The 13,553-nt window shown below is 37.6% G+C and overlaps 1 protein-coding gene across 6 annotated transcripts in view; it reads right to left on the minus strand.

Annotated features, from left to right (window-relative positions):
- Window positions 1-13,553, minus strand: part of MRPS9 (mitochondrial ribosomal protein S9) — a 91,632-nt gene that overhangs the window by 64,278 nt on the left and 13,801 nt on the right. For all 6 annotated transcript variants that reach the window (XM_007172111.3, XM_057558608.1, XM_007172109.2 and 3 more), the window contains exons 3-5: window positions 11,739-11,801; window positions 11,620-11,650; window positions 1,172-1,251 (exon numbers count right to left, since the gene is read on the minus strand). In XM_007172111.3, the coding sequence (XP_007172173.2) occupies window positions 1,172-1,251; window positions 11,620-11,650; window positions 11,739-11,801 (174 nt within the window). The remainder of the gene's footprint in view (window positions 1-1,171; window positions 1,252-11,619; window positions 11,651-11,738; window positions 11,802-13,553) is intronic.

Consider the following 13,553-nt stretch of genomic DNA (forward strand, 5'->3'; position numbering starts at 1 on the left):
GGGAAATTTGCGTCTGCACCATGAAGCGTTGTACATTATTTCTCAGCACTGCAGGGGGCTCGAGTCCATATGGAACCTTCACAAATATTACCACAGATCAAACCAGCGGCGTCGTGAGGCAGATTTGACATACCTATTTAAATGAGCAGCAGGGGTCCCTGGGCAGCCTCAGGCTGTGCGCAGAGCCTGGGCGGAGAGCAGAAGCCCAGCTCCATTACTCAGCAAAGACACTCTCCGCATCCATCATTCATTTCATTTCTGCCAGGGCAAGAAGCTCATTTGCCCAAGGTCAACAAAAAGTGAAAAGAAGGTTTTCTTTTTTTCCCCGAGAAATAAATGTACCTGACAAGTGGGGATTCTGTCCTCTGGGTTTGCGGAGCACAAATAAACACCAGCCAGCTCGACAGAGTACACGTGTGCTTGCGAGCCAAGCCGCCCGAGAGCTGACTGTGGATGGGAAGGCCCAGGGACAACTTCTGTGACTTGTAAAACTCGTATATGAATAAAATAAAACTTGACACCATGTTCTAAAAATAAAGTGGGTTCTGTTGTTTCAAACTGGGTATTAGCATCCGGGCTTTTGTCACGGTAACTGTAGGGGACTCCCCAGTGTGCGCACCATCAACCAACTCACGGCTCTGCAAGAAAATAAGACCTATCCCCAGTACACACACACGCAGCTGGAAGGCAACAAGTAATAAAAGCACTTCCTAGGCCTTCTGAGCCCAAATTCTAGACTCATACACGACACTGACCTATGCAAAGCAAAAATCGTATAGGAATAACTAAAGGGTAGAGAGAAGGACTTGCCTCTCCCCCAAGGTGAGCGCCCCATCACCCTGACAGCCCCTTTCCTGATTCAGGTCCCACCTTGACGCACACCCATGCACTGATACTGAGCTGAGCATCTATCTCCCAATATGACCTCAGTTTGTAAGTAAAAGCATTTTAAGAACAAGCCATTCTGACATAAATTCTCTAATGCTTACCTTTAGCAAAAATGAATTAATAAAATATAAAGCCTTTCAACATACTGTCTTGCCTCTGGAAGTCTTATTTTTTGTCCATTATGAAACACACTAGGTAAATTCTGAAGCTGAGGGAAATCTCTGCTATCATTAGTTACTTAGCTTACAGTTCATATTATTTACCATAAATGTAATATACTTACATGCATTAATGAATAATATGACTGTTTGCCAGTATAAAAGAGAAAATGAAATGGGCGGCCATCTTCTCCCCACTGGATTGCTAATAAAAACAAATAAACAAAAATAAAAATATACAGAGACCAAATAGCTTGTATTTAATTGCAATTCATAATTCTGCAATAAGACACATTTTTAATTCTGATTAACTTTTAAAATAACAAAATCGCATTAATATTTAGAATTTAGTTTGGCAGGTTTAACATGTAAATATTTAGGATATTTAATATTTCATACCCATTAATACAAAGCAACGTTTATATTTGATAAAACATTCCTAAATATTTCACCATGAGAATTTCTGTAATATGTTTTAAATAAACACACAAAATACCAAAGTCATCTTGCTAGAACAAAACAATTTATGTTTGGCTGTAAATACAACGCACTCCCATGTTCTTAAAAAGGAAAACTGATAAAGTCAATTATGTAATACAGTTAGGAAATTAGAGACAGGAATACTATAAGAAAGAAAAAAACAAAATGGATTTTTCCGTGCCCCGTTATTTGTTTCAACTCTGTGGTGAGATACCTCCAAGAGTTTGAAACGTTTAAAACAGAAGGGGCCCCGCAAAGATGTTATGTGTAATTCCTTCTGAAATACAGATGGTCGTTCACATCTAACAACCACCCAACAAACTGGGAAACGGAGCTGCTGCAGTAAATAAAGCAAACACCAGCTCCATGTCCTCTTCCCGTATCTGTACTGAGCTGTTTCTCTGTTAACGTGCGAGAACTCCAAACACGAAGACTGCACTCCTCTATTACATGAGTTGTAAACTCTTTTCTCCCAGTCTGTCACTTGCCTTTAAATTTTGTTTGTGGCGTCTTTCATAATCAAGACGTTTGAAGTGTATGTGTACAGTAGACTCTGTCACTTTTCCTCTACGGCAGTGCTTCTCAACTGTTTTTTCATTATCATTCCTACTAAGGCACCTTTTCAGACACTTTTCTCCCTAATTGCCTGCCTCCCCATGAAATCTTAATACCGCAGATACACTGCATATCCGCTGATGTATACTGTGGCCCTTTGGAGGGCCACAAACATTGTAATAGCTAAGATTTTTTCACCTCCTGCGAACCAATTTACACCCCCTTGGGGGCAATATCACCCCCATTGAGAAAACCTGCTTTAAGACTTTGGGCTTTCTAAAAACTATTTTCCCATATTTGCTTCTGGAATTTTTGTACGTTTTCATGATCAGAAATTTAATCGATCTGAAATTTATGTCTGTGAGGCAGAAATACAAACATGCATTATTTTGTCCAACAAAGAGAGTCATTACTCCATTATAGTTTTTTGAATAATACACTCTTTTCTTTTAAAACATCACCTGTACAATATGTAGGGTATCTTCCTCTTCTGGGGTAACTGGATTACACACAGAACACTTTAAGTGCATACATTTAAAATGAAGACCAAAATTTCATAACAAATGGTGAAAAATGTCTAGATACAGTGCTTGGCTTGAAAAATAAAAACACATTCTTATTTGCCAATGGCTTACTGATGAATTAAATGGTTCTCCAACACCACTTTCAAAGACTTCATGGAATCTTGTATATTTTCCAGTATTTATAACTCTACTATGCAATTTTCAGTATACTGTGAAAGTAGAGAGTGATCAAGAAAGACAAATATCATGGTTGCAGATAAGACTCTACTGAAAAGCTTGGAGGGATTTTGGAGTTGGGTCTCATTCCATGTGTGTACATGATTTTATAATATGCATTTACGTGCGTGTGTGTATATACGTGTGTGTATATAATTTCATTCAATCTAAGATGTCACAGATTTTAAGACGCTCCATCACATATCTTATACAAAGAAAGAAAGAAAAAAAGCAAATGGTATGCAGTATAGTTTACATAAATTGTAAAATGAATCCTGTTTGGTAAAGGTGTTAAAATTTGAAAAACTGTGTCTTAGAATTCACAAAATATGGCAAAAACAAACATATGCTGATTGTGAATAATCTGGTCCACTAGTCTGTCTGTTTGCACCATTACCACCATTTAATTAAAATCAGTTTTTTGCTGCATTTTGATACTTGGTAGGGTAACTTCCTTCATTACTCTTATTTCTTTTAAAAACTTCTCGCTGCTTCTTGTACATTTACTCTTTCAAAATAAACTTTGAAAGTTTTTTTCCAAAAGTCCTACCAGGACTTTGAAATTACATTAAATTTATTAATAATTTTTAAAGTAGCAACTCTGCAATATTATCTTTCCTTACATGCAAGTGAAATCTTTTTTCCAGCTATTCAGATTAACACTTATGATCTTTAAGTTTTACGATTTTCTATATAAATCCCTTACATACTTTTGGAGTTTCATTTGCATTTTAGCTTCTGTTGCTCTTGATACTGTCCCCTCAGTTATCTGTTTTCTATAAAATCAACTTTAATTACACAATACACTTTTTTTTTTAATAGACTTTATTTTTTTTTAGAGCAGTTTTAGGTTCACAGCAAAATTGAGAGGAAGGTGCAGAGATTTCCCACATACCTCTACCACCCCCATTATCAACATCCCCACCAGATGATCCTACACTGACACATCATAATCACCCAAAGTCCATAGTTTACATTAGGGCTCACTCCTGTGGGCACTGTATGTGTTTGTACAGATGTATAATGACATTTATCCACTGCTCTAAAAAGCCTGAGCTCTGCCTATTCCTTCCTCCCTCCCCCACGACCCCTGGCAACCACTGACCTTTTCACCAGTTCCATAGTTCTGCCTTTTCCAGAATGTCACAGAATTGGGATCATGCAGTGTGTAGCCTTTTCAGGTTGGCTTCCTTCACTTAGTAATATGCATTTAAGTTTCCTCCATGCCTTTTCAAGGTGTGATAGCACCCTTCTTTTTAGTGCTCAACAATACTCCATTGTCTGGATGGACCACAGTTTAATCATCCATTCACCAACTGAAGGACATCTTGGTTACTTTCATTTTGGCAATTCTGAATAAAGCTGCTATAAACAACTGCATGCAGGTCTTTGCGTGGACATGTTTTCAACTTACCTGGGTAAATGCCAAGAAGCAAATACCAAACTGCTGGATGATACGGAAAGAGTAGGCTTCGTTTTGTAAGAAATCACCAGACCATCCTCTAGAGCGGCTGTGCCACTCTCCTGTACCCCTATCGGTAAGGAAGAGGGGCTCCTGTTGCTCCACATCCCCACCAGCATTTGCTGTTGTCAGAGTTCCGGATTCTGGCCATTCTAATGGGTGTGTAGTGGTATCTCATTGTTTCTTTAATTTGTATTTCCATGGAGCATCTTTTCACATGCTTATTCTTCATCTGTGCATGTTCTCTGGTGATGTGTCTGTTAAAGTCTTTGGCTCATTTTTAAATCAGGTGGTTGTTTTCCTATTGTTGACTTCTAAGAGTTCTTTGTATATTTTGGATAACAGTCCTTTATCAGATATGTCTTTTCCAAGTATTTTTCTACCATCCTGTGGCTTGTCTTTTCATTTTCTTGACCACGTCTTCCACAGAGCAGAAAATTTTAATTTTAATGAAATCCAGCTTATCAACTCTTTCTTTCATGGATCATGACTTCGGTGTTTTATCTAAAAAGCTATGGTGAAACCCAAGTCTTCTAGGTTATTAATTATAGATTCAGTTTCTTTAATAGGTATAGGCCTATTCACATTGTCTACTTCTTGTGTAAGTATCATACTATTCCATAGTATGATTCTCCAACAGTTCATCTAGCTACCCTACTGATGAACATTTAAATTGTTTCTAATTTTTTGCTGACACAGGCTATTTGCAATTTCCAGTCTGATGAGTGATAATGATCTCTTATCCTTATTTTTTTTTTTTTTTTAAAGATTTATTTATTGATTGATTGATTGATTGTTATGTTGGGTCTTCGTTTCTGTGCTAGGGCTTTCTCTAGTTGCGGCAAGCGGGGGCCACTCTTCATCGCGGTGCGCGGGCCTCTCACTGTCGCGGCCTCTCTTGTTGCGGAGCACAGGCTCCAGACGCGCAGGCTCAGTAGTTGTGGCTCACGGGCCCAGTCGCTCCGCGGCACGTGGGATCTTCCCAGACCAGGACTCGAACCTGCGTCCCCTGCATTAGCAGGCAGATTCTCAACCACTGCGCCACCAGGGAAGCCCTCTTATCCTTATTTGACAGACATTATTTCTGATCTGACATTTTCCAATGTTTACTGGCTACTTTTATTTTCTTGATTTATGAATTACCTTCTTTCCCTTTTGCCCATTTTTCTATGAGGCTGTTTTCCTTGTTAATTTTAACAATAATTTATTCCAGACATTAGACCTCTATTGTGTTTCAAATTTTCTCCAGTCTGTTGCTTGTTTTTTAAATTTACTGTATCTTTTTTTTTTTCAGGGAGAAGTTTTACATTTTGAAATAGAAAATTTATTGATCTTTGTCCTCTTTGTTTGTGACTTAAGGGCATAATATTTGTTATTTAAAAATACTGATAGTTGTATGATTATCTTTCAACTGGCCACTTTATCTGATTCTATTCTAGAGTTTCAATCTCTTAATTCCAAAATCATAACGTACTTTTAAGTCTTGACCCAACTCTGTCATCTTCTGGATACAATCTATTTTTTAATATTCCATTAAGTGGATTAAGAAATAGGAGATTTCTGTCCACAGAAATGCAGAAGCATGTTTCCACCAATTTTTCTTTAAGGTTGCCACAAATTTAAAACAGAAAATGAGAATAATCCAAATGTACCGCTGATGAAAATTCATCCTCACCAAAACCAATGGCAGAACAGAAGGAAACTGAAATGCAACACTCCAAACTGAATTAAATATCTTTAAGTAACCCTCTGGAGTTTCTGGAGAACACTCTGAATCAAAAGTTCAAAACTGAGAACAAATGGACAAAAAGCTCAAAGAAATGAAACAACGTGATTAAATTCAGGGGAGAAACAGAAAAAGTTAAAAGAATCAGAAATGTAGACTAACTTATAAGTAACCCAGAAAAGAACAGCCTAAAAACACAATAAAGGACATTAAAAAAAAAAGTAGGGAAACAACCAAAAAAATGAAAATGACATAAAGAAGTTAAGAGTCAGAGAGATGGTGATTGACTTGGAAGACGATCAAGGAAGGAATAACATTTATATAATTGGAGTCCCAAGGAACAAAAACAAAAAGTGGAACAGAACTAATATTCATAACTTAAAAAAAACTATTTCTGGATGTAAAGACTTGAACCTACCTATTTAAAGAGCTCACTGTCACCACTGTAATCTAACCCTCAATAATCAACTCGATGCCATATTTTCATAAAGCTACTACATAGTTTTAGAATAAGAATCCTTAGGATCACCAGGGGGAAAGATAACTAGACTAGCACGAAACTTCTCAGAAACTACAGACAAGGCAAGGCAACGATGGAGCAGCATTTTCAAGAAACTCAAGAAAAGAAAGTATGAACCAAAGATTTTCCCCTCCAGCCAAGCGGTCCTTCAAGTATCAAGGCTATAAAAAAACAATTTTAAAAACATAAGAACTCAGGGAATTTATACCTATGAGCCCTTTTTGAAGAATCTACTAGAAAATGAACTCCATTCAACCAAGAGATGACCAGGGAGACCTTAGCAAAAGGAGTTATGGACAGCATTTAATAAGCTAATTGTAGGCTTAAAACTAAAACAAAGACAAGCAAGAAGTGCACAGAAGAAGATGTTAAAACCCACAAGTACGTATGCGTGTCTGTAGGTATATATTTGTACAGCTGAAATTCAGTGTTTTTAAAATGGTTCTTGTCCACCAAGATACATAAAGGCAGAGAAAGTTCACAACTTGTTTGTAACCGAGGAGACCATCACGTTACTTAGGTCATCAGTACACTCCATGCCACACTGATTTCTTTGCGTGGATTTGGCCACCATGCTGTCATCAGCTGGCAGGAGGCTCACAGGATCTCTGCATGACTAGCATTTCAGCTTCACCTATACTCTGCCATGTTTTTATAAAAGAGTATCATTTTAACAAATTTCAGAACAATTCACAGTTTGAATGTTTCCAGTATACAGATATCCAAATAACGATATTCTACTGTAATGCTTATATATAGCTTTTAGTTTATAGTTTTGTATTTTCTAAGTGGGCACTCATAACACCTGTGCATATTAAGTGATTTATTCCTAATTTCTTTGTCTTTTTTAATCATACTGGTTAAGACTTTCAAAATAACAATGAGTACCAGAGGCAAGTGTAGGCATACTTGCCTTATTCCTGAACTTAATGTAAAGGAATCCAACGATATGTTTTTTAATCTGATGTGTTTCTGTTTCTCATGATAGTCTTTCTCAAACTAAGAAAATTTCTTTCTATTTCTAGTTTAAGAGTTTTTACCAAAAAATAAATGCTGAATTTTGTTAAATAACTTCTTATTCATCTTCGGAAATATTTTTTCCCTGACTCAGTTAACACAGAGGACTACATTAATAAATTCCTAATGGTAAACCACCCTTATATTCCTGGGGTGTGGGGGGCAGAGATCCTATTCTCTTAATATAATGCTGTATTTGGTTTGCTATCATTTAATTTAGTAAGAATAGAGTGTAGGTTTCTTTAAGGTGAGCTTATAAGTTTATGTTATCCTTCTTCTGCTCTGCAGCAGTTCAAATAATATAAAAGTTACAAACTTTTTCAAGGTATGACAGACCTCACCGACAAAACTTTCTGGGCTGTGTGCCTCTTTGGTTAGGTCTTGATTACCTTTGACTTCTTCTCCAGCTTTTAGTCTAGCCAGCATTTCCTAATTAAGACAATTTTGGGAACTCTGTTTTTCTTTAAGTTGTGTGAGTGGGGTTTGAGCAACACTCTGGACCCACGACTGCCTGGGCCCACCTACGTCCTCTGCCTCGGCCACTTCCCAGCTATGTGCCCTGGGTATGTTTACCCCACACATCTGAAAAATGGGGCAAACAATATTATCTACTTACGAAAACTGCTGTGAAGATTATGAGTTAATGCATGCAAAGCACTGAGAACTGTGCCTGGCCTGCTCTAAGTTTTAATAAATACTAGTTACTATATTATTTAGGATATTTTTCAGATTAATAAGAATCAAGTTACCCATAACAATCTTACACTTTTAAATATCCTCTGGGGAAAAAAATATATATCCTCTGAATATTATTATGTAAAATTATTAACGTTGTCCTCTTATGTTTTCTCTTTTTCCATTAACCAGACTTGCTAGAATTTGATCAATTCCACTGGCTTTTTCAAAAAGTTAGTTGGTTTTATTGTCCTACCCCTTCTTTTAAAAATCTTTACTTCATTCATCCATTTCATTCTTTTTCTGCCTTCTTGAACTGAATACTGAACAGTTCATTTATTTCTAGTCTTTCTTAATAACTAATAAATATAGGTTTCCCTCTCCATAAAACACTGCCTGTATCCCATAGGGTTTAATATGAACTGTCATATACTTCTAAATAGTCTAAAATCTCAATTTTGATTTCTCTTTAACCCAAAAGTTTTATGGTTCTATCAATTTTAATTCAGAATATCTAATCTACAAAATTTCTATTTTTATAATTTGTTAGGTTTTCTCTACAACCTATTACATCATATTCTATTAATATTCCATTGGCATCTGCACAGAAAATGTATTCTTTGTACTTGTATCTGTAACTATAAAATCATGCTGTGTTATTCAAATTCTTTACAGCCTTAGTTAACAGTTTTTGCTTTAAACATTTCAATGCTAAATGCTTGGTGCAGAAAGGTTCATGGTCTTCAAATCCACTTAATGGATATTAGGTTTTATCAATATAGATTAACATTCTTGTCTCACTGAACCATTCCTGAACCGCCCTGAATTCCATTCTGTCTGGCATTAGGTGCTACTCCTTGCTTCTGTCATCAACCGGGTACATATCCTTGTTTTTCCCAATATTTTTATCACTTACTTTAAAAGTAGAGAAGCTTTCTTATGTTAACTCAATCTGGAAGCTTCCATCTTGTAATAAGGGAAGTGGTGGCACATTACAAGTGCCATAATCTATTCAAATCTAAAGTTCACTGATCTTTTCAACATAAAAAATCAATTTGTCCTATTCACAAAGTACAGCAAAATTGGTAGGTAGATGGCAAAAAGTACTCTGCTCATTCTAAAGGCATACTGTTTAAACACAGTTAAATATACTTAACTGAAATGTAAGAAAATCCTATCAACACTGACATATTTCCAAAATAACACACAGGCATTCTGCAGGGACACACGGACATTTCAGTTTTTACATTCCAGCTGATAGTAGTAACAACTTTCTAATATTCAGAAGCTGGTATGATCTGAAAGAAAGAACCAGTCTCAGAGGGGCAGATATCCAAGAAGAGATGCAACTAGTAGAGATACACAGAACAAAGAGAGGAAGAGACATAAGTGAGGAGACTGAGAGGTTGAAAAATGGGGGGGGGAAAGTGATTTTTTTTTTCCCCACTAAAAAAAGGGGAAAAAAATCACTATCATTACAAACATTTACAGAAAAGCCACTAAGTGTAAGTTACTGTGCCTTGTGCATAGTTTTATTTCTAGGAAACTGAGCTGCATCTTTAAATTTGATGTGTACTTTTAATATAGCCTTCATCTATTATCTTTCCAGAAGCTATTAATTGAATTGATGTCATAGTTTATTATCAACCACATCTAAGAATTCAGAAAATATAAAAGACAAGAATATATTTATTAAAAGATTCAAAATACTTTTAACAAGATTCAAAATAAAAATTATCATGTAAAGAGAAGTAGAGAAAAATGACAGAATGCCTAGCTTTGAACAAAGGTGACTCAGCAAAAACATCAATGCAAAACAAATACATTTTTAATAAAAATATCTGCTCTCTTACCAATCTCTATTTATCAGCTCTGAAACACCCTAATGCTGCCTGTAAACTGAGCATCTGTGGCCAGCAGGCGACCCTCCAGTGTATCCACACACTTTCGCTGTTGAGTTACACACCTACTAAGAGTCAACTGTGTTTATTTCCAAACCTGTTTATTAGAATTGTACTTATTTCTGTAAATACATGAATCAAGTATTCCATAAACAGATGAAACATGGGTGGAAACAGAAAAGACAGCTGATGCTTGTATCAAAACTAAGTTGAATGCTTTAGAAAGATTCAAAGGCAAGTTACTAAAAAAAAAAAAAGTCTGCTCAACTTCTGTGTAGTCGGGGGAAAATCGGTAGAAATATAAAAATATTCTGCACTCAGATTCCTTAGGAAGTTTAAGTTCTGCACTCCACTGTAAGGAAATCAAAACTAAAAACCTCTGATGCTGCATCTCAGGGGCAGAGGCACGCAAAAGAAACGAGGAAGAACAGATACGTCCTCAAAGAAAAACCCTCTAGGGCTACAGCAAAAGACTGATGAATATAAATTTATATTTGAGTGTTTTAAAGAAATGATTTCTGGCTTTAATACTTTTTAAAGTAACTGACAATGCCCCCCCCACCCCCAGCTTATCCAAGAAGCTTCTAACGTAAATTAGAAAATAGTAAATATGTTACTTTCTGGTGACCTTAAAGCTTGTCCTACGTTCTCAAGATTTTAGTTTACACATTTAAAAGATAAAGAGAAAAATCTTGGGCTTCCCTGGTGGCGCAGTGGTTGAGAATCTGCCTGCCAATGCAGGGGACACGGGTTCGTGCCCTCATCTGGGAAGATCCCACATGGCGCAGAGCAACTGGGCCCGTGAGCCACAACTACTGAGCCTGCGCGTCTGGAGCCTGTGCTCCGCAACGGGAGAGGCCGCGACAGTGAGAGGCCCGCGCACCGTGATGAAGAGTGGCCCCCACTCGCCGCAACAAGAGAAAGCCCTCGCACAGAAATGAAGACCCAACACACCCAAAAATAAATAAATTAATAAATTTATTAAAAAAAAAAAAGATAAAGAGAAAAATCTTAAAAGAAACCAGAGAAAACAGGGGGCCAGCTAAGAATGTTGGCTAACTGCTCATCAGGAACAACGCAAGGCAAGAGACAACAGAATCACATCAATAAAGTAATAAGAGTCAAAAAAGGGGGGAGGGAATCTATATTCAGTGAAAATATGCTTACAAATTGAAGAAAAATTTTAAATTTTCATATTAAAAAAAGTTGAATTTGTCTCCAGATCTGTACCCAGCTCTTCTTCAAAAAGGCATATTAGAATGCAAACAAATTGACATTAGTATAGGCATAAACTCTAACCTGATCTAATTTTAATATTATTTAATTAAAAAGAAAGTTCGTAAACTCCATTCATTATTAGTTATAAAGTACTCCTGACTTATTTCACGACTACCATGACCTAGGAGGGCATCTCCGTAACACCTGAGTGACTGCTGATACGTAACACAGCACTGTAGGAAAGAAAGAACTATCTGTTTTATTCTTGAACAAACTTACCTCTTTGTTTTGGAAAAATCTCTTCAGGATGCTGTAAAATAAATTAAAAATGCATCAGGTAATTGCTGTAACATATAAACCTAAGTGAAATTTGTAAAAATATTAATGAAGATAACTACCTTCATTACTGGCCGGGCTCGCTTCTCAAACAAACCACTGGGAAAAAGGTAAGCAATCGCTCTCTGAAAATACACACAAAGGTTAATTAACAGTTGCTATAACAACAAGTTCACGTTATGACTAATAGTAACCGAGTGCTTACCATGTGCCAGATATCGAACCAGGAGTTTCACATACATTATCTCACCTTGTAATCTTCTAAATGGGATAATAAAATTACCACATATACATTCCCCAAAAGAAAAAAATTTGTAACTGCTGAACTAGTTATTAACAAAGTTCGAGTGTCCGCTTCAAACACGAGTGCGCCAGCACAGATAACCCTTCTCTCTCCTTCTTAAAGGAAACTGGAGGAGCCCCTGTGCGAGTGCTGGGCGGGGGCCCAGGAGCAGCCTCCCAGCCCCAGGTGGCAGGCGGACGTCCTCATACAGAAGACGGAAAAGGGCAGGCCCTACATCCCACCCACCGTGATACCGGGATGCTTTCAGAAGCTCTTTGAACGTTTCCTAGAACGTGGGAGAGGGTTTTAAACTACATGTTTCCAAACATGTTCTCGTCAGTGTCTGTCTTGCAATGGGGACGCTCTTGACATTCTGAATGTGATGCTCCCCTGTAGGCAACTTCCCCTACACGGCGGGTCATTTAACATCCCCGGCCCTTTCCCCAAAGTCCGTGCCAGGAACAACCCCAGTGCTTGTGACAAATCTCACCCCCACACGTGTCCAAAGGCCCTTCACCTCCTGGGAGCAGGACTGCCCCCAACTTGCCTAAGCCCCTACAGCCCCCTCCTACACCCACCCACCATCCCACCCACAATTAAAAGGAAAAACAAACACAGAGGCCATGCGTTTTCATCTCTGTGGGACGCTGGCAGGCGCAAAGTCAGTGGCCTTGGACCCCAGCCCCTCTCTGAACTCTAAATGACCCAGCAGCTCCTGCAGACCCAGTGCTGCTCTTTTAGGGCCTGTTCTCTCCACGCAGCCAATGTGCTGGACCAGGTTCTACTCCTGGAAGTAAGGGCCTATAATTTGGGGGTATATTCAATTATATTAGGGAGCCCAGCTGTGTCTCTGGGTCAAGCATCATTCCTTCAGCCTTTTGGCAATAAAATTGACACTAAAAAACAACAACAACAACAACAACAAACTTGGCTCACACATCAGAATGCTAACTTTGTGAACTTTTTTTTCTTTTTGAAAAACCAGGGACTCCTCTCCCTTCCTTCTCTGAAGAAGAAAAGGTGGACTTTTTATTTAATAAGTGATGTTGAGACAACGGATTGCCATTTGAAAAAAGATAAAACTTGATCCAAACCTCACACCATACACCAGAGTAACTCCAAATGAGTCAGAGAGCCAAACTTGGAAAATGAAACCAAACAAGTACCAGAAGACAACATGTATGAATTCCTTTACAACCTAGACATGGGAAAGTCCTTCTTAACTACCACCCAAAATTCAGAAGGAAAGAAAAAAAAAAATTGACCAATTAAACTACAGAAAAAAAAAGAAAAATATGGCTCAAATATATTCAGAATAAAAAAAGAGCAATTAAAACTACTGAGATAACACTTTTCATCTAACAGGACTAACAAAAATTCGAAAGCTTCACAGCATACTGCTGGCAAGGTTACAGAAACACCCTGATGCCTTGCTGGTGGGAGTGTCCAACCTCCAGGGTTGGCAGTTTGCTAACATCTAACAAGACTACATATACATTTCCCGCAGCAATTCCACTTCTACAAATTTACCCTGAAGATACACCCCCACGAATATAAAACAACACAGCATAGGCTGTTAATTGATTTATAAGAA

This window comes from Balaenoptera acutorostrata, chromosome 12 (genome assembly GCF_949987535.1).
Source record: "Balaenoptera acutorostrata chromosome 12, mBalAcu1.1, whole genome shotgun sequence".
Taxonomy (NCBI): Eukaryota; Metazoa; Chordata; class Mammalia; order Artiodactyla; family Balaenopteridae; genus Balaenoptera; species Balaenoptera acutorostrata.